Raw genomic sequence first — 27,339 nt, forward strand, 5'->3', positions numbered from 1 at the left:
ATAATGCCATCAGCTGGAGACAAAGCCCTCAACACAGGAGCCTTTGGGGAATAAAGAAACTTCCAAAAATTAAGAATTTCTCCAGCTTATGGAAATAGTTTGTCATACATTAGGAGGAAAAATGATAAAGAAAAAAAGATAAAAAGACCTTCAGTTTAGGCACTGAAAAGAATCCAGAAAAGAACTTAGAAATACCCGAGGTAGCTAGGATCTTTCCATTTTTGGAACCAACACTTTTCAAACATAATGTTCTATATACTACTCTCCTGTCTTCTACCCTGGCAGAGTCAACCTTGAATTGCTGATAAGCCCTCTTTCTGTTCCTCTTAGACAGATTCTAATCCAGGTTACAGTCAATTTCAGAGTGACTGAAAGTCTCAAAGTGGTACCAGACTTTTCTATGAGATTCCCTCAGGCTCTTTAAGAAGGTGCAGAGAATTTTTTTGTTAGTTTGCTCGTTTGGGTTTTTTTTAAGTTTGATAAGTTATATACTAAGTTTTCAGAATGAGGGATTTTTTTCTCTTGTGGATGTTTTTGTATTAGAGTATAACTTTCCTAAATCCCTTTTTACTTTATAATCAAATATTGAACTCCATTTGGCTGATGAATTATAAAAGATAGACAGTGAAAATCATGTCCAGTAGATCATTTGGACTGCTTAAACAAATAAATCTTATTTTTAATATGAAGAAATATTTATTTTTCAAATGTTGAAAGTTGTAAAAACAAAATTTCAATTTTATAATGACATATATCGTTATACTTATATGTTTGTTTATGCATTCAATAAAATATTGAGTGCTAATTACAAACAAAACATAATGGTAGGACAAAATATAATAAAACATGGTCTCTGAAAGCCAATTTTACTTGGAATACCTTAAATTTCCTTTTTAAAATCTAACCTAATAGAACCACTATTTTAATAAAATAAGAGACTACTTTTACAACTTGTATGCTTTGATGTAGTAATAAAAGGTCTCTATCCTCAAGGATGAGAATGATTGTGAAAATTCCTTTGCCAATAAAATTTTGTGGTTTAATAAATATTGTTGTTTCTAATAAAAATAGGTAAGAAACATGCTACTGTAAGCCTTTATGAAGTTGTGGGAGAAAACACTATTAATGGGAGAAACCAGGCAAAAGTGGTATTTATTGATATCTGACATATTCATGAATACTAATACTTTTAACTTTGTTTTATGAAAGCACCTTTCACAGTAAACAGATTTAAAAATGTTGAGTGTCTTCCATATTGTAAATAAAATAGTTCAATACTCTGGATAAATTGCCTCTTGTTCAAACTGTCTACACCAATTTTCAAACTCACATTTATAACAAAGAACTGAATTCTCCTAGATCAAAAATCAATTCCAAGCCAAGCATAATGGTGCACACTTGTAATTCCCGTGCTTGGGGGGCTGAGACAGGAGGATCGCTCAGACTTGAAGCCAGCCTCAGCTGACTTAAGAGACCCTGTTTTCAAATAAAAATATAAAACATAGGTGTCTGGGAATGTAGCCCAGAGGTAGAAGGGTTTGCAGGAACCCCAGTACCACACACAAAAAAAATCAATTCCATAATATATGGAAGCTATACCTTGACTTAAAGGAATAAAAATATTTCATTTAAATATATTTCGTGTCCTGAGTTTAATTTCAATCACCACAAAATACATACATACATACATACATACATACACACACATTTTTATAAAAGTATAAGCCAACTAATATTCAATTAAGTAATAATTTTAGTATCTTGCTAAAGCAATTGGGTATTGCTGATATTTGGGAAGAATTTGAAATAACGACAAAACATTTAACATGAAATATAGTAAATACATTTAATATTTAGAATTAAGTATGAAAATTATTTAAGATATAAAGTAACCATGTCTAAAGCCAGTGATCAGATATTCTCAGTGCAAAGGAAACTGACCACTATAGATAGTTAACCCTGAGAGAATGGAATACCTTAGGCAACCCTGTCGTTCCCGATGTGTAAAGAATATACAGTGGATGTTCTGAGAGGACAGGAACACAGTCATGCGATTGGGCCTTTGCCATCTCTTCTTCCCAATCAAGATCACGGCCTGGCACCAAAGGAACTGTCTCCTACACAGCAAAAAATACAGAAATATGCACTATAAAATGAGATTGAATCCAGGGAACAGAGAAGCTAAGTCAACAGAAGTCTGAGCATCTGACTGAAAGTCTACTCCTCTGGCTCTGAACATCATGCTTATGACCAAAAAAAAGAGTCTCAAGTTTGTAGTTTAAGATAAATATATATCTTAATATATATGTTGGTGGTACTAGGGATGGAACCCCGGGGCCTGCTACCTCCGGGCTACACTCTCAGACCTAATTTTTATATTTTATTTGGAAACGGGGTCTCTTAAGCCAGCTGAGGCTGGCTTCGAACCTGCGCTATCCTCCTGTCTCAGCCTCCCAAGCGCAGGGATTACAAACGTGCGCCACCACACCCAGCTAAGATAAATATTCTTTTTAAATCCCAGTGGTTGGATGTTGGTTTCAGCTAAACTGACAAAAAGAACATGTTTCAGTCAAATCCAGGAATACTCTCAAGAAACTCAATTTGACATAGTTATGTTTTCATAGGTACTCAGCTTAATTAACTCAGAGGCTTAGGCTCCCACAGAAGTATGGACATTAACAATTTAAAAATTAAGTGCTATTTCTTCTATCCTCTTTCTTACTTTGGAAGTACTGCCTTCACAATGAAATGTTAACCCATTAAAGTCTTCCTTATAAAGGGCACTGAGGAGTAATATGGCAGCTACCTTTCTAAATCAGGAGATACGAAATTGTCCTCCAGGGTAGGGAAGAACTATATTTTTGCTTTTTCAAGAAGAAAAGCTAGTTTTTAAAATTAGCAAGAGTATAAGACATATCTAAAATGCTATCCAAGTTTCCTTCTTTTTAGGTCATTAATTTATGTAGAAATGCTGCCCCCTTTCTTTAGAACCAGGATCAGTGCTACAATAGTAATGAGTTACACAGGTACACCTTTACATAGATGAACAGATCTCTTTAAAAACAGTAACCATGAAATGACTAGATAGGAGGAAGGAAGAAACCTTTAGAAAGTTGCACAATGAAAAGTTATAACAATGGCTGGTAGCGGGGTGCACTCCTGTAACCCTAGCACTTGGGAGGCTGAGACAGAAGGATTACAGATAAAAAGAAAGTCTCAGTAAAGTAGCAAGACACTCAGCAACTCAGTGAGGGACTCTGTCTCAAAATAAAATAATAAACTAAAGCCGGGCGTTGTGGCGCACGCTTGTAATCCCCGTGCTTGGGAGGTGGAGACAGGAGGATCGATCGGCAGGTTCGAAGCCAGCCGCGCTGGCTTAAGAGACCCTGTTTCCAAATAAAAAAGTATAAAAATGGGTCTAGGAGTGTAATCTGGAGGTAGAAAGGTTTCCAGGAACCCCAGCACCACCATAAATAAATAAATAAATAAATAAATAAATAAATAAATAAAGCAAGCTGAGCATATTTCTTATAGGTAGAATGTCCCTGGATTCAATCCCCAGTACCGCATAGACACACACAAAGAGTTATAGCTAAGTAAGGATAATACTCATTAAACATAAACATCCATTATTTTCAAAACTTTAAGTTCAAGATTGCACAACAGGAAATTCATAAGAACAGTCAAGCCATACATTCCCCAGTGAAGTTAGTGAAATCCACCAACTAGGTATGTGTCTAACCATTGGCTTCATCAAGATGGATTCCTGAGCTTTTACAGATAGGGACTTAATTCTGCAGACATGTCTTTCCTAATTGTTACAATTCTTAAAAGGCTGTATTGAGAGAACATCAGGAGAGATGGATGGAATATTCCTTTGATTTCGTCACCACTTGCCTGAGGCTTAGGAGTAGCAGCCAAGTTTTTACCTCCTCTGGCAAAAACGTAATCCTGGTTAATGAGATGCACCACTCAGCCTCATAATGTGTGTCTCTGTAAACTCAAAGCAAAACCAATCCACTGGGTTTAATTACTGCCTAAGCAGTAGGTCTGATATAAAGGACAAGGAACATTCAAAACCATCATTTATGTCAGAAGAGAAAAAAGGGTCTGGAGAAAGAGGGAAAGAAAGAGAACATGAGCTAGTTACCCAAGAGGAGTCAAGGGAAGAGCACATTTCTGTGAAGAGGGAGAGAAGAGATTTGCATTTTAAAAATCTGAAGAGAGAACATTAGAATCCATATGCAGTGCGCTTATAGAGTACAAGAAAGATCCTATATCTTGCTGGTCAAAAGTCATTATACAGCAACTCTAACCTGGCTACACCACTTATTAGCTGATCATTTAAAAACTCAGGTTCTTCACCAGTAAAATGGGGCCAGTAATGAGATCTAGTTTATTGGTTTGTGAGAATTAAATAAGAAAAAGTATTTGAAAGTAACTAGCACTGAGCCTAGCGCATCATAAGTTCTTTTATAAATTCTATATGATCTCATACATGTATGTGAATAGCAATCATAGTCCTGTGAACACACTTTTTGCTTTTTTGCACTTATTAATGTGATTCCTTTAACTTTGCTTTCCCCAAATCATTCCTTGCTGTCTTGGTATTCCTTTATTTAAATAACAAAAAAGCTCTTTTAAAAGATATGATTGTGTTCATCTAAAGGAAACTTGAGATTTTTCTTCAAGATAATAAAAACATTAAAACTATTAAATGCAGCAGCTCACAAACCACTGACTACTAAAACTTTGCTGGGGAACTTAATGTACTGATGGAAATTGCTAGGTGGTAATCAAAATGACATAGTTGGAATACTCTTTGTTCTCATATCTTGTTATTTAAGTAATTTCAACAGATAACCTCTCAATTCCACAAAATTGAACATGATTCTTTGCCCTCTTGTAATTTTTCTTCTTCAAAAATATTTTAATCTGGTAAAAACCCCATTTGGCCTCACCATAAATAATTGGAAACTCACTGGGATGTAAAAATTGAGTTATCATCAGGTCCTAGTTACTAGGGAAAGTGTTATAAAATGTAATAATTGTTATTGTTAAAGTATTTTTACTTTCTTCACAGGTCAAAAAAATTTATTTGTTTAGAATGTGCATGCTTTATTTTCCTGGATACATATTTATTTCTAGCCTAAGTGCTTTTCTCAAATGTTTAAAGTATTTTGCACTTTTTTTTTTTTTTTTTTCAGTACTGGGGATGGAACCCGGGGCTTTCTACCTCAGAGCCACACCCCCAGCCCTATTTTTTTTATTCTTTCTTTTGAAACAGGGTCTCATTGACTTGCAAAGGACCTCACTAAGTAGCGGCTGGCTGCAAACCTCCACCCTCCTGTTTTAGCATTACAAGCATGTGCCACCAAACCCAACTTAATCACACCTTTCTAATAGATAAGATAGTGGAGAATATAAGCACACAGACAGCAAGTGTTCAAATCACGACTCTGATATCTACTGATCAATAAAGTTACTTCATCTCTATGTCCATTGATTCCTGATCTTTAAAATAGGAATAATGTTATCATCTAATTCATATAGTTACTGGGAAGATTTTGTGTGTGTGTGTGGTACTGGGGTTCCTGGAAGCCCTTCTACCTCTGGGCTACACTCCCAGACCTATTTTATATTTTTGAAACAGGGTCTCTTAAGCCAGTGCGGCTGGCTTCGAACCTGCACGATCCTCCTGTCTCCGCCTCCCAAGCACGGGGATTACAAGCCTGAGCCACCACGCCTGGCTTTACTGGTAAGATTTTTAAAAATCATTTACTAAACCGGGCGTGGTGGCGCACTCTTGTAATCCCAGCATTCGGGAGGCTGAGACCCAGAGGATCGGTTCACGGACAGCCTCAGCTACTTAGGCCCTCTGCAACTCAGTGAGACTTGGTTTCAAAAAAAAAAGGATAAAAAAATTGGGCAGGAGGTTGAATGCCCCTGGGTTCCATCCCAGACCCGAAAAAAAAAAAAAGTAAAAATCATTTACTAGTAGAATATCTTAAAAATCAAATGATAGATAGTGTATATTAGTATTACCGTTATAAAACTTTAAGTAATAAACGATGCCTTAATAGCACTATATATAGAACCCAATTAACTTATATCACAAATATTTGTTTCAATCTTTTTAGTTTAACCTACTTTTTCAAACGGTATTCTTATTTTTCCCTAGAAATACCAATGGCACTCAATATATATCAATATATATATTTAATAAGTTTACAAATCAAGCATCTCTTTCAAATTGTCAAAACTAAATTCATCCTTAACACAATACCAAAACAAGAACCAACTTAATTATTCAGATTACCATATTTGGACGGTTGTAAATGAGGACTTTGTCTGGTTTGTGCTGTCCTATTCTTAGTGCTTCTTCTAGCAGAGGTATGTATTCCACCCGCCTTCCAGGTTCAATGCCAAATGATGCGGTAACAACCACCTTGGGCTACAACAAAAAATCACCATCATCATCATAATCAAGAAAGCTCTAACAATCAGAATTAACATAATCACAATATTTCACATGCAGTCTAGCAGCTTCAAAATTCTAAAGAAATGTTTGAATGATTTCATTCTTTACTGAATAAATGGCCTGAAAACCAAAAAAACACTTTTGTAAATGAATAGATATAATCACTTCGATGAAAGTCTCACTTAACCTGTTCAAAATTACACACTCATTGATACTTTGACCTCATATACCTGAACTATACAAACAAAATATCCACTAAGGAATTCATTGAGCCAAGCGGATGTGCCATCCATGATCCAATGCAATTTAATCCTCTGGGCCTCTCAGTGCCCCTCTACACACACACACACACACACACACACACACACACACACGCACACACACGCACACGCACGCACACACACACAAAGAATTGCTTGTTGCTGAGGTTTTCATATTTCTTAGCTAAATAGAACCTGTTCAGTTGGAAACAGAAAACATTTCTAAGGTTTTCTGTATAAGTATCTCTTCTAAATGTCTAAAGAGATCACCTAGAGAAGGGATCTGAATCTGCAATTATCTTTTTTGAATTCCGCTCTCATTATAAATGCATATTCAATAGCCAGGTATGGTGACGTACACTTGTAATCCCAGCATTCGGGAGGCTGAGACAGGAGGATCGTAGTTTGCAGTCTCAGCTACTTAGTGAGGCCCTTTGCAACTCAGTGAGACCCTGTTTCAAAATAAAGAGTAAAAAATAGGCTGGGGCTGTAGCTCAGAGGTAGAAAGCCCCTGTTTTCCATCCCTAGCACCACAATAAATGAATAAATAAATAAATAAATGCACTTTCAAGGTCACAGAATATTACATTTGTAATTTTATTTTTTATAAAGGACTCCCAAAAGATTTTACTTTTTTTTTTTTTTTTTTTTTTTTTTGGTGGTACTGGGGTTCCTGGAAGCCCTTCTACCTCCGGGCTACACTCCCAGACCTATTTTTACATTTTTTATTTTATTTGGAAACAGGGTCTCCTAAGCCAGCGCACCCGGCTGGCTGAGAACCTGTGCGATCCTCCTGTTTCTGCCTCCCAAGCACGGGGATTACAAGCGTGCGCCACCACGCCCAGCAAGATTTTACTTTCAAATCCCACAAAGCCTGGACATGACCTCATCATTAAGTTACACTCAAAATTCTTCTGTACCTGACAACCCACTACTCCTTCAAGACATACATACAGGTGTAGTCCCAGGTGTCCCTGGAAGGGCTGCAGTTGCAGTGAGTCATTCTTGTTCCATGCTGGGCATGCTTCAGAAATACAACTATAGTCAATATGTCTTTCAAACCCATAAATGCATAGTGATCTCTCCAAGGCCCAACTTAGATGTCATTTATCATTGTATCTCCCGTACCTAGTTCAGTGCCTCCATACTGTAAGCTCTCAACAAAAGTTGTGGAATTGAGCCAGGCATGGTGGCAAATACCTGCAATCTCAGGACTTGAGAGGCTGAAATAGGAGGAGTGCAGGTTTGAGGCCAGCTTCAGCAATTTAGCAAGGCCCTCGGAAACGTAGTGAAACTCTATTTCAAAATAAAAAGGGCTAGCAGTGTAGCTCAAAGGTAGAACACCTCTAGGTTCAATCTTCAGTAACACAGAGACATATTCATAAAAACAAATTGTAGAGCTGAACCAATATTCTCATTAATTTGCAGCAGCAAACACATCTTTATTCTTTCAACTGTATTGTTTCTTGACCAAAAAATCCAAAGCTAAGAAGACATATAATAAATGATTCAAGAGACACGTAATCAGTCCACAATACTGCATCTACTCTTGGATTCTGATTTCTGGTCACAATACATTTCATCTAGGGGAAGTTTATACTATTCCAAACATATGCATATAGATCGAGTACCCTTTGCTTCTTCAATATCATTTAATATTCATAGAGCGAGGCTCAGTGCAGTTGCATAGCTTTGCCCCAGGTTACATTGGAGCAGAAAGAGGGCCAGTTCTGTCTGATTGCAGAACCTAATTCTTCCCACTAAATCATGCTGACTCTTCAAAGGAACACAAGGAGATAGAGTGAAAGGAAATAAAAATAAGTCTTGTTTTCCTTGGGTATATTTTTAAAGGTAGATATTTGAATATAATTCATAGTTTAATATCTGTAATACTTGAAAAATAGCTCTAGATAATACTTCCTAAGGTCAGAATACTGCATAAAGGAAAGTAAGTGGTATATCAAACTAAAAATATATGTTGAATATATATCAGAACTTGAATAATTTAATAAAGTCAAAATTATACTATCTGAAAAAACCTTTTATATTTACATTAACAACATTTAATTACATATTTTATTGAGTCTGACTTGTTATAGTATGTCCTTTCCATCTTTCTCTCTTAAAATGTTTTCTTTAATCTATTTGTTTGAAAATCAGAACATAAAAACTATGGATTTCAAATATTAATTTTATCTAAATATCTGAGCTATACATCTCTATATCCATCTTCTCTCCTTAAATTTGACCTTTCTAATAGCCTTGCCTACAGGAGTGTGTGTGTGTGTGTGTGTGTGTGTGTGTGTGTGTGTGTGTGAATAAAAACTCCAGTGGCAGAACATACATTTAAATTTAATCTTTATTTTCCTATATATTTAAATTTCCTGAAATCTTGTAAAAAATTGTAAAAAAAAAAAAACCCAATATATCCAATACCTTTGTCTCAATGATATTTAGAATGTATGCAACTAAAATAATGGAGTCTCTGGCTTCCTCAGAGACATTTCCAATGTCCCACGATTTGCAGGTCTGATTAATAATCTCTCCAAATTTCTTTCTTAAGCACTACTTCAACATGTTTAAAAAAGAAAAAGGAAGAAAAAAGTGTTGGGAAGTTAATCCACAAAGCAACTTTGTAGTTCTAATATCTGACCTATTGCTGGGTGAAGTAAGATAGTCAAAGTCCAAATCTGGGTCTAGAGCTCAGGGGACCCTCCATATATACTAATTTCCTGCCTTGTTAGTGTCTCATCTTGGGCTGGCAAAACTCTAAAGGTCAGTCATCTCTTAACTCCTTTAATGACCTTCTCTGCTCAATCTTCCCACTGCCATTTTCTTCTTCATATTTCCCATTTCTCCATAACACTTGCTGACGGTCCTTCCTCTGGCCTCCAACTTCTCTTTCACTCGAATCACACTGCAAGGCTTGCTTCTTCTTAACCTTGTCTGAAACATGACACTCACCTGCTCACAGTCTTGCAATGGTTTGATTTTGGTCCAGACAAAATCAGCCTGTGCAAGCTCACCTTCTCTCCTTTCTCTGTCACACCAATCTACTGGCTATCTTCCCAAATGACCTGTACCCTTTCTCCCACTACTATGTGATTCATATTCTTGACTCTGCTGTTGGATGCCAGTAGGTTATTCTCCTCACACAGATGAATCTTAACCAGGATCAAACTTAAATCCCTCCTTTTTCACAGAGCTCTCTTCAGCTACCCAAATCAAACAAAAATGCTCCTTCCTCTAAGTAAGGGTCTGAAACTATTTCTGTAGCTTTCTTTGAATGCAGACATGCCTATTTGCTTGTGCATGGTTTCAGTCTACGTTTGTGCTATAATAGGAGAGTTGATTGATTGAACAGAGATAAGGTAATACACAATGTCTTAAATATTTATTATGTGGTCACTTCCAGAAAAGTGTCTGCTGACCCCTGCTAAAATTATAGAATAACAATAGTATACTTAGATAATTTTTGTATGCTAGATATCATGTTAAGTCTTAAGTTCAATATCTCAATATTTCACAAGAGTTAGAGAATTTGTTATCCTAGTACCCCATTCAAACCTACGACCCCCTACACTTCCCAAACACCTATTCTCTTTTTTATTTTATTTTATTTTTGTGGTACAGGGGATGGAACCCAGGGGCCTTCTACCTCCACGCTACAACCCCCAGCCTTAGTTTTTATTCTTTATTTTGAAACAGGGTCTTACTGAGTTGCAAAAGGCCTCACTAAGTAGCTAAGGCCGTCCACAAATCACGATCTTCTTGTCTTAGCCTCCCAATGCTGGGATTACAAGTGTATGCAATCACCCCTGGCTCCCAAACACCTATTCTTAACAACTGGGTTGTACCCCATTCCTGGGAATACATTGAATTTACAGTTCATTATGGGTTCATCTCTTTGATAGCTATGATTTATTATTTATTTTCAAAGACAGTGCCAAGCACATAGAGGGAACTTAGTAAATATATGTTGATTGAAAATCACTTATTTTTCTTGTGTGTATTACATACCTCCGTATATGACAAGATAACTTGAAAGTCATATGTCTTATTTTATACATGAATTAAAAAAATGTTTGATTAACAAGTACACGGCAATGAAAAATAAATTTTAAATACTCTGTTTGAAAGGAGGATCAAAATTATAAGATCATTCTTGGAGGATTCATCCACAGGAACTAGGGCTCTACTACAGGTAGCTACAATGCTATTTCCCCGAGGACAGCACTTACCTTTGCATGGTCGATACGGCTGCTTAATTCTTTGGATGCGAATCCCCCAAAGATGAGACTATGGATGGCTCCTATTCTTGCGCATGCCAGCATGGTGTAGATTGCTTGTGGGATCATGGGCATATAGATGACCACAGTGTCACCTTTGTTGATGCCATGCTTGGCCAAAACACCAGCCAGCTTAGAGACCTGTTAGCAAATCAACAGATCAGCAAAGCTCCATTTTTCTACATTATTTCTCTAAACTGTGTGTGTGTGTGTGTGTGTGTGTGTGTGTGTGTGTGTGTGTGTTACAGATAATTGAAATCAGGGGCATCCTAACTGCAAGCTTCACCCCCAGCCTTTATTTTATTTTATTTTAAAACAGTCTTACTACATTGCAGAGGTCCTCAGTAAGTTGCTGAGGCTGGCCATGAACCTGCAATACTCCTGTCTCAGCCTCCATAGTACTGAGATTGCAGTGATGTGCAACCATGCCTGGCTATTTTGCTAAACTTAAAAGGCAAGGCAGAAACACTAGAAGGTAATCACCCCTTGTTAATAGATTAAAGAGATGAAAAAATATATATTTGATGATGATGGTAACAGTTTAGATGGTAAGGATAACACCAAATATCTGTATTATAATTACTATAATTGACAATAACCAAGTTGTTGTTGTTGTTATTGTTCTTATTCTTATTATGTTACATAAGCACCTTAGCTTACATATGTTTAATCATTCATCTTACGAAATTCAACAACTATTATATGTCAGGCATAATGTCTAGAATTGGAGACATAATACTGAAAAATAATACAGACTTACAGTTTATATTTTAATAAGGTAAATGTGTCCAATAAAAAGAAAAGGTAAAATAATTAAAAATTTACGCCGGGCATGGTGGCGCATGCTTGTAATCCCTGCGCTTGGGAGGTAGAGACAGGAGGATCACACAGGTTCAAAGCCAGCCTCACTGGCTTAAGAGACCACTTCCAAATAAAAGAAAATATAAAATAGGTCTGGAAGTGTAGCCCAAAGGTAGAAGGGTTTCCAGGAACCCTAGTACTACCAAAAATAATAATAATAATTACAAATTTAGATATATGTTGGCTTACCTGTTGAAAGAAACAAGTAGATATTAAGAAAACATTTTTAAAAGAACAAAAGAAAATATTGATATACATTTATAAGGCAAATAAAGCATAATAATATATTGTTATTCCTCTTTATAAGATAAAGTAGTTGAGGCTTACAGCTAATAAATAGCTAACCTACGATCAGAGAAGTAGTAAATAATGTTTCCAGGATTACTGGTCTCATCTTCTTTGTGCTATGGCCTAAAGCCAATTATTTTTGGAACAAACACAAAAACATATTTTTCCTTTTAACATGTGTTTTTGGTATCAACCATACAAATGTCTCCTTCCTCCTAATGTGTGTTTTTGCAATCTCTAGTAATAAAGGCAAAATACATCATAAGCCTAGACATAATATAATTTGTTGCAAGAAACCTTTCCTCAGGCAGTTACAGCAGACTATGGGAAGTATGCCCAGACCTAAGTAGTCCAATATTCTTTCACTTAGAAAAATATTCTTCCACGTAAAACCAAATTGCCTTGCATGGGAGAAGCTTTCTTTCTCTTGGCACCATTGATATTTCAAATCAGTTAATAAAACAAGACAAAGATGTCCCCCTTCCAGGTGCTTGTATTTTAGCAGAAGGAATACTTAACATTAAATGATAAGCATAATAAATGTATTATATATGATAAGCTATGAGAAAGTAGAGTAGAGCAGATTAAAAGGGGTTGAGGTGCAGAGAAAGGCGGTAGATATCATTGATTATCAAAAGAGAATTCAAAGAAAGTGACTTTTTAGCAAAGACATGCAGAAGACTGTAAATAAGACATCTGTGAATATACTCTTAAAGCAGTGGAAAGAAGAGGACAAAGCTTAAAGAAGAAGTGATATTACATGAGATGCAATGCAGGAACAGCAAGGACACCCGAGGCTTTGGCAGGAGCAAGTGAGAAGGCAGTTGTGACCAGGTGGGAGAGCTAAGGGCCCTGTAGAGGCCCAGTGGGTGACTTGCTTTGGCTTTGAATGGGATTCTGCAACATAATGACCAGAGGAAGTTTGAGAGAAGGAATTAGACCACATGATTATTTGCAATTCCTTTCATTTCACTCCACTTCTCCCAATTTCTGAAGTTCAAAGAATTCTGAATCCTAATCATTTTTTCCTTTCTCCCTCTTTATTTGCTTCCTCTGTGTTGATAGAGAAAGATGTGATCCAGGTTAAGAGCTCTAGTGAAAGAAGGCAAAAAGCCATCTCAGTATTTTATTCTTCCCTATACTGCAAACTCCCAATTTGAGCACTATGTTTTAAGAACTCCAAAAATATCCAGCAGAAAGTTACAAGAAAAATACACCAAAGTAATAGAAACCATGAACTTACATTCTACCTGCAGCTCAAGAACCAAGATAAATGCTGGGAAATTACAGTGAAACATTTCAGTGTGCAATCCTGTAAGAAGTGGCGATGTTCAGGGATGGTACTGCTAAGTATCCCATTTAAGATAAAGTTCTGAACAAGACCAAGGAAAAAGAGTTTGCTTTTTCACAGCTGTATCTTCAACATCGTAAATGGTGCCCGTTGTTGAATGAAAATAATCCTCAACCAAGAACCAATCTAGCAATGACACAGTAACCATATGTCCCACTCTTACTTGACAATATTTCTATCCTCTGAAAGAAATGAGATTAAAAAAATAAATACTTAAGAAATATAAATATAAATAAATATAAAAATTTAAATTTCAAATCAGCAGGTCATAAGCCAAGTGTAGTCCCAAGACTTAATCACACATAGTTAAAAACAATGAAATGATCCAACATATTAAACTTAGTAGGTTTCATATATGCTATCATTTGGATATGATTTGAGGGTGTCTTTCAAAGTTCATCTGCTGGAAGCTTGGAAAGTAGAGCGATGGAGGACTGGTAGAACTCTCGAGATGGGGGGAGTCCAGTAAGAGACAATCACTTTCTACAGGAATCACCCTTGGAAGAGATTGATATAATTTTAAAGGGAAACCCACTTAGTTTCTGCAAGAGCTGGTTGTTACAAAAAGACAGAGCATGACTTCTGAGTCTCTCTGGCTTCTTGTCTCACCAAGAGATCTCTTCTTCTCACACACACTTTTCCACTAAGCCATCTACTATGCTATGATATAGCAAGAAGGTGCTCAGCAGAGCCAAGCATACTAAAGCCATGTTCGTGAACCTCAAAAATGTGGGCTAAATAAGTCTTTTTTCTGTATAAAGTACCAAATCTCGGGTATTTTGTAATAGTAATAGGAAATGGAGTAAGGTCATATACAAATCTAGATTACCAGGTTATCTTGAAAAACTGAAAGGTTGCACCCGGCATGGTGGCCCATGCTTGTAATCCTCGCGCTTGGGAGGCAGAGACAGGAGGATCACGCAGGTTCGAAGCCAGCATTGCTGGCTTAAGAGACCCTGTTTCGAAATTTAAAAATATAAAATAGGTCTGGGAGTGTAGCCCAGAGATAGAAGGGCTTCCAGGAACCCCAGTACCACCAAAAGAAGAAGGAGGAGGAGAAGGAGGAGGAGGAGGAGGAGGAGGAGGAGGAGGAGGAGGAGGAGGAGGAGGAGGAAAAACTGAAAGGTCTAGCAACCAGACCTGTGTTCTTGAGTAACCAATTAATCTTGAAACTGATAATGAGCTGAGAAGTATACAATAGGACTCACTGTTCTTGGAAGCATTTAACCTGGGGAGCTTATATTTTCTTTCCAATCTTAGGTTCAAATATTCTCCTACTTCCTACATACTTATGTTTTATACTTTCACCATAGTACTATAACTATAGAGAAAGTTTAATATATAGCAACAGTTTATTTTTCTCTCACCCATTCACTTCTCCCATTTATCTTATCTGCTTGGCTGCTGTAGGCCTCTGAGTAGGCAACTATTGTCCTGTTAACTTTCAAGCAAATTAGACTGCACCAGTTCTCTGTGGCCACTAGATGGAGTCCACTTGGCCTTGCTTATTTGCTGCTGTTCCTCAACATTCTCTATCATCATAACTACAAAAGAGTTGGTCTAAAAGCAAAGGTTTTACATGATCAATATAGAGATTTTTCTTCAGTAGTTTCCAGTGCTAAATTTCATTATGATAAAATTTTCCATCATAACTTGTAAACTTAGATAGACAGTATCTACAGAGATAATTTATGTGAGAAAACTTACAGAAAAAAATTTATGGCAATACCTAATAAATAGTTAGGAAAAGCAAAAATATTAGTTTATACAAAGAAAAGTATATAGACATTGACTTAATGTGAAATTAACTAAGAATAATTAATTTTAAAACATCTTTTTTAATGTTAAATTTAGAAGTGGTTAATATGAGAGCTCAAGAATAGAACACCTCGTAGTTGTGCTTTTATCAGCTTGTCTTTACTGTGACAAAATGCCTGAGATAAATAATTGAAAGGAGGAAGAATTGATTATGGCTCATGGATTCTGAGGGTTTAGTTCATGATCCATTGGTTCTGTTATGTCTGGGCCACATTGAAAGCAAACATCATGGAAGAGATTATGTGGTAGATCCAAGCTGATCTCATCATGGCCAGAAAGAAGAGAGGGGAGGGAGGGAGTGAAGGAGGTAGAGGAAGAGAGGCCAAAGATAAAAATATACCATTCAAAGACACACCCCCAATGACCTGCTTTCTCCAAGTAGTCCCACATCCTAAATATTTTACCACCTCCCCATAGGGCAGTCAGCTGGAAACCAAATCTTCAACAAATAAGTCTTAGGGGACATCCAGTCTCAAACTGTAACAGTGTTTGATTCAGATGCAAAAGAGATTATTTTTAAGATAGGATAGTATAGGCCACAGTAAGCAATAAGGAGGAAAAATCTAAAAATCCTAGTCGCCTAAGATTTCATGATCATTCAAGTAAAACACTACTGAAATTTCAGTGCAAAAGAATAGTGCTATGTCAGGGTTCAGGATTCTGAAGATTTTATCAACTTCAGATGAAAAGCTATCAAAGAGAAGAAAAACAAATTATTTTATCTAATGATATATTCTTATCCTACTATGGATATCTGATTGTAGACTTGTAATTCCTATTATCCAGAAGGACATAATTTAATTTATGGTTTTTTGATGGAAGAGAACTTTAAATCATGGACCATTCACCCAATCCAAATTCATTTTTGCATCTTCTTAAAATTATGTCTTAATGTAGCAACAAATTGATAGATTTATGTTATGCACAGGCCATGAAGACTTACTTTCTTTTTTGTGGTACTGGGGTGGAACCCAGAGGCTTTCTACCTCCGGGCTACTCCCAGCCCTATTTTATATTTTATTTGGAAACAGGGTCTCACTCAGTTGCTGAGAGCCTCACTAAGTAGCTGAGGCTGGCTTCGAACCTGTGCGATCCTCCTGTCTCAGCCTCCCAAGCGCGGGGATTACAAGCATGTGCCACCACGCCCAGCAGACTTATTTTCAACGTGACATTAAGGGAACCAGGCACCAGCATGGATCATTACTCCTCTAGCATGAGGATGACTGTGATGTGAAGGGGCCCTGAGGAAAGAAAGGGAATGTACATACTGACTTAGTTACAAAGCTGTTTGATTTTTCCTACTGGGAATTTTTTAATCAATCACTATTTTGGTACTAATATAAAGCCATTTCATTATGCAAAATTTCAGTCATTGATTCAATTTGTATAATATCTGCAAAGTGTCCTATACTGAGGCCAAGTCCATAGATAGAAAAATAAGAAATATATGGTTAGTCTGAAAATCAAAGAAATTTGGAGTCTGGGAAAAGAATATCACATAAATGTGTAATAATGACAAAGTAAGAAAATTAAACAAGAGGAATTGATATAGGTGGTATACACATATTTGCCTTGGATATGACATTTATATTATATATTGTATTAGATACTTGTAAAAACTTTCAATTTTAAAGTTATAAAATAAAAAATACATTGGCATAAATAATGTGAAAGAAATTAATAAATTTTTTATGTATTCATTCTAGAAAATCTTCATTCCAAAGCAGTCTGCAAGTTAGTATAATTTCATAACCAAATGCGTAGGGCACAAACATAATTAGTCAAACTTGACTAAAGGCCATGTTCTATAGAGTGAATTCATATTTGCTTCGCAAATAGCAAGTATACTCATCTAAAGAAACTCATGCTTATGTGAAAAAGACAGGGCATCCAAATTGTAGTAAAAAGAAATTGTGGGCAAATGAGGGCCATGTCAAGAGAAATTATATGAAAGAAACGACAAGGGAAGGAATATTTTCAATAAATTACCTTGCAAACCATGGCCTAATTGTTGTCAAAAAATATAACTAATTTAAAAAACAGCAATGATATCTGACAAAATAGCTTGATGAAATAAGTGACCTGCTTTTGAGAATATGTAGAATTTACCATAGGAAGATATTTCAAATACCTGCATTTTACTTTTAAATATATGTTAATTATGAATTCATGCACACATTCATTTTTGTTGGTTTTAATTGTATACATATATAGAATCATCAGAAAGATAAAACGTTAACTTCAACATTTTTTTTTCTTTTGGCCATGTGCCGAAAATACATCAAGGTAAGTATCTATGAAATAATCAATTGATTATTCCATACCTGAAATGATATCAAACCTATTGTTTTTAAGAAAGAATCTTTCAGATATGTATTATTTTCATATAAGACCCTCCAGGAAAGCAGTTTTTAAAGACAGAGACAATTTATTAGATACAACATTGAAATAGTTTTCACTTAAATCGATATGTTCAAGTACTAAGTCAATTTAGTTGTGAGATAGGCCTCCTAATAGGAAGACAGTAGAGGTCACATTATTAAAAGATGAAAAATCTTTTTTCAAAAGATAAAGCCATACCATTTATCTTCAAGAGTAGCATTACTTATCTGAAATAGAGAGAAATATATATTTTATGCTTAAGAATGACATTCTATTAAATTTTGGAAGAAAAATTAGAAAATATTATCCTACATTGAAAACAATTTTTTGATAGTGGTCTAGAAAACATTTGCTAGCACATTTCTTCTTCCTAAATAATTTTCTCCTAATGAAAGAGTAAATTCCATTACTTAGTATAATTATTTTTCTCATTTTCATTTTTTATATGTGGTTTCAATCAATATTTAGCCAATTTTAGTCTATGTACTTGCAAGAAAAGTGAAATGAAGAATTATTTAATTCATTTAGTTCAAGCTTGAAATAACTGCAATTTCAATAATCTCTGTGCTTTCAAGACTAATGTGATTTTCAGACTATATTTCACAGAAAATTAGTTCAATCCTATATTTCTTTATGCATATGTGCTCATAGTCTTGAAAATTAATAAAGCTTCCATTTCTTTAATATTCATATATTGAAATATACAGGGATATCAACAGAACTTATCATACCTTGAAAAGAACACCTTGTAAATTTTAAAACAGCTTGTACATGGTAGGCCATTGTTGACAGGAAAAATAATCTTTCATCATGGAAAATTTCAAGGTCTAAAAAAATGGAAAGTGTAACTGAATCCTATCATTAATACATACCATAACTACACTGAAAGTAACCAAAAAAAGAAAGTATATAGATAAAGAAATATTAGTGGGTTTCCTCCTTTTTTTTACAATTTTAATATCTTACCATTCTAGGTATTAATTATTAGACAGCTATGACTTTCTCTTGCTTTTATTCATTTAGTTTCTGCCCAAAGTCATTTGGCTGAGAAAATAAAGGCAGTTCAGAGTGGACTTGACAAAAATTCAGCACAAGGAGGATTATGGGATGGGCTTGAAATTTAGGAAGAGAATCAGTATCAGATATACCATAGAGACTTATTAAAGCCCATAGAGTTTAGGCTTGTCCCAACAACAATGGTGCATTAGTCAGCTTCATTTTATTTATTTATTTATTTATTTATTTATTTATTTATTTATTTTGGTGGTACTAGGGTTCCTGGAAGCCCTTCTACATCCGGGCTACACTCCTAGACCTATTTTTATATTTTTATTTGGAAACAGGGTCTCTTAAGCCAGCGAGGCTGGCTTGGAACCTGAGCCATCCTCCTGTCTCCGCCTCCCAAGTGTGGGGATTACAAGCGTGCGCCACCATGCCCGGCGTCAGCTTCATTTTAAATTAAAAAGAGAAAAGGTTTGTTTTAGCTTTGGGTTCTGGAGTTTACACTTCAAAATCAAATAGCTCCTCGACTTTGGGTCTCTGGCCAGGGTAGTACATCATGGTTAGGACACATGGTATGCAAAACATTTGCAACTCTAGCTAGGTAGCAAAAAGAGAGACAGGAAGATGCCAGGGCCTCACAATATCTTTCAAGTGCCACCTTCAATGATCAAATATTGGTCCCTTGGTGTCACCTCCCAAAGGTCTCCACTCCCACTATACTAACCTGGGGATCAAGCCTTTAACACATGGACTTTTGCAGGATACATGTATATTAAAACCATACATAATGTGTAATCACTGAAAAAAGGATAAATTGTCCTCCTTGGAAATAGGAGCTTTCTATATTTTAAAAATGTAATGAATATTGCATGAATTAGGGTTATGACAGTGGGGATAAAGATTAATAAATTGACATGAGAAATATTTCAATGAATGGGAATTAATGGGAAATGGCGATTGATGTGTATAGAAAATTTGGAGGAAGGGAAGTTTAAAAATGGGACCAAGATGGGCATGGTGGCACACACTTGTAATCCAAGTACTTCAGAGGATGAGACAGGATTGCAGTTCGAGGACAACCTCAGCTATTTGGTGAGGCTGTCTGCAACTTCGTGAGATCCTGTTTCGAAATAAAAAATAAAAAAATATAGGTCTGAGGGTACAGCTCAGAGGTAGAATGCCCCTGGGTTCAATCCCTAGTACCACACACACACACACACACACACACAGAGGAATGGATCCAGGTTTTGTTTTTAGTGACTGCTTGGCAAACAATGCAAATCACAGAGCTAGAAACTATAGGAGAAAAAAGTGAATATGGACAAGTATAAATCTGAGTAGTAGAAGAACAATCAAGTGTAGACTTCTCTGCAATCCTGTACATGATCTGAACATCTGGGGAAAGATGTGGGCTGATGATACACATTGGGAAGAGCCAGTGTGGTCACTGGAAGTAATCATCACATGTGTGGCAAAAACCAGCAATAGCATATTTTACAGGGTTCTGGAGAAGTATGTATAAGAAAGTAGGAGAAGGCATATACAATTATTTCAAAGTTAATCAGTGAAGGAAAATAGACAGAAAGCCAGTACCAGAAATACTTAAGCATGCATTTCTTTGGTTTTAAATTTAAATTAAATGTTTATTTGGGGTGACATTAAAACTTAAAAATTATGCATATTTACAGGGTAGCATGTGATATTTCTACCCATGTATACATTTTGAAATGTTTAAATCAGGTAATCTCATCAATCTCCTCAAAACATTTGTCATTTATTTATGGTGAAAACATTGAAAACCCTTCTTGTAGTTTTTTTGAGATATATAATACAGTATAATTATCTATAGTCACCCAACTGAGCAATAAGCATGGTTTTAAGAGAAAAAAAACCAGCAATTATTCAGGTATACAAAGAGCTAACAGAACAAGAGCTCTAAAAATATTTGCAAGACTGATTTCATGGTTTTTTTTTTTAAAGAACTTACTTTCATTTGTAAAAGAAAAAAACAATAAATATGAATACGGGTCATTTTGTAGGTCAGATGTTGGAAAGTATTCATCATGGTTTCTCAGTTTGGATCAATATTTCCTCTTAAACTTGAAGCAAAAGTTTAATAGCTTTTGGAGGACAAGAGAAACTTATTAGAGAAAGCTAAGAAAATAATTTAAATACCACATTGGGGCCTTAATGGATATTGGACCATGGATTTGTTGTAATCCCATATTTGTAAATATGTGATTTTGCTCCAATAGAATTCAACATATTGAATGTGGGAAGGAAGATGGTAAAGAATTGAATTGACCCAGGTCTAGAGTTTTGCCATGAAACTGAGATGGATTCACAAGGTACAAGAGAACTAACCATATTTACAAGAGAGGGGCTGCACAGTTAATCTGAAGAACCAAACCAGGGTCACAGAAAGGGAAAGACAAAGGGAAGCCTTATGTAGTAAGTACACACCATCAGAACCTTTTAAAATTATAGGATTTCAATTAGTATTGTGTCTAATGCCCCTTTTCTTTCTTCCATTCACTGTATCACTGAATTTATCCCAGTAAATCAATATAGTTGAATATGTGTTTCTTTATAATCAACATTCCCAAAAATTTAAAATTTGTACTAATTTTATTTTCTTCCTTATGAGTACTGAAAGAACATTGATTTTATTATTTTTCAGTTAACACATCTAATTTCAGCTATGGTACAGATTACACAATTTAGTGGCTAGATTGAACCCCAAACCACTCAGAAAAGAATCATTTATAAACATACAAAGAAATAACATACAAGTTCCAATTACAGAGTTCACAAATGAAATTTTTAGCTATAGCACAATCCAGTGTAAATTACTTTCTATATGTTTTCTAAAATGTTTCTTTTGGGGTGGGGGGGTGCTGAGGATGGAACCCAGGGGCATTCTACCTCCAAGATATACCCCCAGCTCAATTTTTTATTCTAATTTGTTCTTTATTTTTAAACAGGGTCTCACTGAGTTGCAAAGGGCCTCACTAAGTAGTAGCTGAGGCTGTCCAGGAACCGCAACCCTTCTTTCTCAGCCTCCCAAATGCTGGGATTAAAAGTGTGCGCCACCACGCCTAGCAAATGTTTCTTTTCATAATAAAATATTTTGATCTAGACTTGGTGGAAGAGCCATGGGTGGTGGCACACACTTATGATCCCAGTACTTAGGTAGCTGAGACAGGAGGATCACAAGTTTAAGACCAGCCTCAGCAACTTAGAATTGCTTCCAGGGATAGTGGCCCATGCCTATAATCCCAGTACTTGGAAGGCTGAGACAGGAGGACTGCAAGTTCAAAACCAGCATCAGCAACTTAGTGAGACTCTCTGTAACATAATGAGACCCCGTTTCAAAACAAAAATAAAAAATAAGAGTTGGGGGTATATCTAAGAGGTAGAATGCCTTTGGGTTCCATCACCACTACCACCAAGCAATTAATAATAATAAAATTAATAAGGAATAGTTCATATTCTTAATCAATTTTATAACAATTTTGAAACTATAACTCATTTGGACTAAAATGAAACAGAAAATTCAACTATTAAAAGTCACTTTTTAGGAATAAAGTTATTCACATACCTTTATACAAATAATCTGAAAAATTTAGCAGAATGAGACTAATATATAATCTTTTCTAAATTTTTTAAAACATACAAAATTTACTATAATCTATTGATAAAGATTATTCAATTAAGTATAAGGTTATATAAGGGTTCTAGATAACGGCTATGTTCCTTTGATGAACATAAAATATGTGATAATAATAACTCTCCTAAGCATTTGTTTATATAATAATAAACATGCAAAATGTGAAATAAAGTTATTATTTTAAGACAATCACTGTGTGGCTCCTATATATGCTGCATTAAATGGCTAATGGAGGCCAGGAGTGGTGGCGCACGCTTGTAATCCCTGCACTTGGGAGGCTGAGACAGGAGGATCGCACAGGTTTGAAGCCAGCCTCAGCTACTTAGTGAGGCTCTCAGCAACTTAGTGAGACCCTGTTTCCAAATAAAATATAAAATAGGTCTGGGAGTATAGCTCAGAGTTAGAAAGCCTCTGGGTTCACCCCCAGTACCACAAAATAAATAAATAAATAAATAAATAAATAAATAAATAAATGGCTAATGGTGAATATTAAAAAGTCACATTAACTCATGCTGTTAATTAAAGCCAGATTCCGTTTCTCTTGACCAGATAAATTTTTTAATGTAGTATTTCTCAAACAGGAGTCAGTAGAAATGTCAGAGCCCAGGAATTCTCTATGAGAATTCTTAAGTTTTGCATTTTCATTTTCCTGACAATTTTACAAAAATGGATATGACACTGTTCCAGATTATCTGGGCTCCACTGTAAATTCGCCATGTTAATTTGTGATGTTTATGTAATCACATGAATATTAAGTGAAGGGCAGGTGATATCATGGTACATTGTATAATCAAAGTCTCTGTGGGGTCAATTACCAATTTGATTGAGGCATCACAAGAAATATGTCTCAAGTTCAAAGCCCCAGAGCCACAGCAACACAGGCACGCTGCAGTCAGTTCCAGCAAAACAATCTCATTCACTATATCAAATTATTATCAATTGATTGGGTGTGCAGATTTGTTTTTATCTTATTTGTAAATCAGATCTGGCTTTAAATATGTATATGACTGCAAAGAGGGGATCTGAAGGCCTAGGTTTAATTGTTTATTAAAATAAAAATTCTTAGGTAAATACCAGAAAGCATGTAAGGATGTTTTTTCTTTATAAAGCATATTTCTCACTCTTTTGGGGAAAAAATATTGGTAAATTGATTATTGTTTACTTTTTTTGTGTGTGTTACTGGGGTGGAACCCAGAGGCTTTCTACCTCTGGACTATACTCCCAGATCTATTTTATATTTTATTTGGAAACAGGGTCTCACTAAGTTGCTGAGAGCCTCACTAAGTAGCTGAGGCTGGCTTTGAACCTATGCGATCCTCCTGTCTCAGCCTCCCAAGCGCAGGGATTACAAGCATGCACCACCACACCCGGCTATATTTTTTTACTTTTAAAGAGAAACAAGTATAAAACAAGTAAAGAAGGTCAACAGGAACGGCATTGTTTAGGCCAATTCTGTGCTGATTATTTAATTAAGACACTAATAAAACCAACACCCCGGGCACCTCTATAGATAGAGCTTAAAACATAACAACTACTCTGGGTATACTAACCACACTTCCCAGCATGAGCTATGTTTCTGTTAACCTTCATAGTTTTGTTGGTCAATACATCCCGAAAGTCAATCAATATATGTGAAAGACTCACAGAGAACTTGCAGAACACCCCAGGAATGGTCCAAGGACATGACATCATTGCAGCACTTGGGTCCATTCCAATAACACTGACATCACTCAACCAAAAGAAAAAAAAAAAAACTACACATGTAAAAGAAGAAAAAGCCGGAAATGTAATGAACACACTAGTATCTAATAAAGCAAACACAGATCATCACACATCACATATGCCAGGAATTCATCATAAATATTTATAAATGTATCATATTTCCCATAAAAACTATGTGTGATAAAGTTAACATCATTCAGCTTTGTAATGGAGACAAAATGCTTTAAAATCAAGTATGGCATGAGAAAATAAACAATCAATTTCCCCCAGACCGCTGTTCTTGACAATAATTCTATTGATGCAACCTTCCATTGATTTATTCAAATTTATTTCCTTTATCTATTATACATCTCTACAAAGTACACAAATGTAAGCATAAAACTGCCAAACAAATTAAAATTAAGATCATCATTTTCAATAGATGCATATTTTATTGAGTTCAAACAGACTTAGATGAAGTATTTTGTTTCTTATGCTCAAAATACGATTCTATCCTCATATCTCTCTTTGCGGCACTCACTTTAGCCAATTGGTGTCTTTCAAATAATTTTTGCCAACATTATCTTCTATTAGGAAATGTATGCCAGTTCAAACGAGTTGATAATTTCTTAGGTATTAAGGGTCAGAAACTGAAAGAATGATTCTTACAAAGTCTCTTCACTTGTACTTTTGGAAATAGTGTTTTTGGTTTGTTTTGCTGCTTCTTAACTTTAACAACTGCTAGTCTCCCTTCTGCAGTCTCTGACAACCTTTCTATTTTCTCTGTCATTTAATTCATCTTGTTGGTCTGGAACCTAGGCTGGCAAAGGCACTCAGTTTTGTGTCCAGGGCGTACGCCTTCATTATTAACTACATCAAATCCACCTCTTGGATTATCTCCTGCAGGCCTTGGGGGCACACCTGTGGAAGGGCCCCTACAGATGGGCCTCCTACTTGTATTCCTTACATGACCCGGCTTATGCATCATTTCTACAGTGAATTCTTTTCAGAACTGCTGGGGCCAGGTTGGTTCCTTCTCTATACTACAGATGCACAAAGCCTTATTGTTACATTATCGCACTCCATTCAATGGCTTTTATGTTTTACTCACCAAGGAAACCATGAAATCGCTGAAAGCAGAAACCATGTCTTACTCTTCCTTATGACTTCATTGCCTCGTACAATAAGCGTTACACAATAAGCTTTCAATATATGTCAGAGGAACATCTCATTGAAGGATGCCTTCCTCCTTTATCTCTAACACGCCAACTATGTTACTTCATTTGTAGCTCATTTTTGTTTCTCTGGACTCATTTTTTGACATTAATAATTAAGATCTGGAATATGTTTAGTTTATAAACTCAAAGAGCATTGTATTTTTGGCTGTACCGTGTTTGTGTGTGTGTGAGAGTGTGTGTGTGTGTGTGTGTGTGTGTGTGTGTGTGTGTGTGTGTGCTTAACTGGGGATTGAACTCTGGGGCACTCTATTTCTAAGCTACCCTTCCACCCTTATTTTTATTTTTGATTTTGAGATACGGTCACGCTAAGTTGCTGAGGCTAACCTCAAACCTGCAATCCTCTTGTCTCAGACTACCAAGTAATGACATTACAGGCATACATCATGCCTGGCTTTGTGGCTGTAACTTCAAATTGTCCATCACAACCCATTCTCAGCTTTCCTTGCAGCTGATGGTCAAATGGGATTCTGTACAGGGAAACTATGTATGATATTTTTGGGTATGGGCCTTAAAAAGTTAGCACATCCCCTACATCTTCCCTCACTTTTCCAAGGGTTGGGACACATGTGCTGTGCTTTTGGCTTAGTTTCAATGATGCAGGCAGGTGCTGAGGACAAGGTACAATAAGGTTTAATGATTGAGTCATGCCACATCAAACCTCAGCACCTGAATCATAATAAAAATGTTTTTATTTGTTTTATTTTAAGCCACTGTATCATTGAGTATCAATGTTTCAGCAGTTTGGCCTTTAATCAACATGTCAGAGAATTTTATGGAGAAATATGATATAAATTATTAGACATTTTGGTACTGGAGATTGGACTCAGGGGCATTCTACTTTCTAGATACACCCAGAGTCTTATTTTCTATTTTATTTTTATTTTTAAACAATGTTCTTAAGTTGCTGAGTGTCTAATTAAGTTGATGAAGCTGGCCTTAAACCTGCGATCATCTTGTCTCAGTCTACCAAGCAATGGGATTACAGTTGTATACCATACTCAGCCTATTAGTTAAGATTTTAATAATGTCTGACTGATTTTGTTGAATTCTAAAAGTTCTAAAAACTTTGTAAAAGATCAGAGTTTTGCCAACCTGAAGATAAAATAAATATATCTATGAAAGATAAGAATAAATTCATTAAGCAGAATAAAAACAATGGACCACATTTGTAGGTTTCCAAGATGGCATAATGAGGTGAATTTATAAGCAGGGTTTTAAATGAGGCAGAGCACAAAACTTCAAGGTCAGAAAAGACATTAAAAAAGAAAAACTCAACCTATTAAAAAATAAAAATGCCTAGTGTAAAAAATTATAAATATGGTGAAGACAAGTGATATTTTTAGAAATAATTATTTCTCTTACTCAAAGATGAGAATTTTTTTTTACGTGTATATGAATGTTACTGAATGTTCTATTCATAGAATAGGTATATAAAATGATCCTACTTTCCATGAGGCCTGTATTATCTACTGTGCAAGTTAAAAAATGAATTAAATATTTCCCCTAGCTAGAGGAGTTTCTTCTCTGGTGAGTTCACATAAGTACAGTAATAAGTAGGGAAAAAAACGAGCCAATACATTAGTAAAATGTAAAGTGTTGTGGGCTTCAAAGTGTGCTGAAATGGTTTGGGTACTGTGGGAAATAAAAAAGAAGTGAATATCTACTTTAAACAGTAATCTAGACTGCCTGGGCAATATAATCTCTGAAAATCTGGCTAAGAGAATTTAAGGAGATTGGTTATATTTTTACTATTTTTGATTGAGATAAAAATAATATTTAGATCATTTTAGTTCAAAATAAATGGCTCTAAATATGGAAAAGGTAAGCTAGGATATTGTAAATATTTGTTTTCTTGCTTATTTTTCCCTATATTACTCATTAAGTTGATCTAGTAATTATTTTTCCTATATTGAATCCTCAGAGAATCTAACTTAAATTTTACTAAATTGTAAAAGTTGTTCAGAACAAAGTTCTAGTTTTGATAACGGATAATATTCT

The 27,339-nt window shown here is 35.6% G+C and overlaps 1 protein-coding gene across 1 annotated transcript in view; it reads right to left on the reverse strand.

Annotated features, from left to right (window-relative positions):
- The window catches only part of ACSS3 (acyl-CoA synthetase short chain family member 3), a gene marked incomplete at its 3' end in the record, with an annotated part of 180,470 nt that overhangs the window by 111,104 nt on the left and 42,027 nt on the right, over positions 1-27,339 (reverse strand). The window contains exons 3-5 of the mRNA XM_080706415.1: positions 10,983-11,171; positions 6,320-6,454; positions 1,977-2,117 (exon numbers count right to left, since the gene is read on the reverse strand). Coding sequence (XP_080562541.1) covers positions 1,977-2,117; positions 6,320-6,454; positions 10,983-11,171 — 465 coding nt within the window. The remainder of the gene's footprint in view (positions 1-1,976; positions 2,118-6,319; positions 6,455-10,982; positions 11,172-27,339) is intronic.

This window comes from Muscardinus avellanarius (assembly GCF_963383645.1).
Source record: "Muscardinus avellanarius genome assembly, chromosome: 11".
Lineage (NCBI taxonomy): Eukaryota > Metazoa > Chordata > Mammalia > Rodentia > Gliridae > Muscardinus > Muscardinus avellanarius.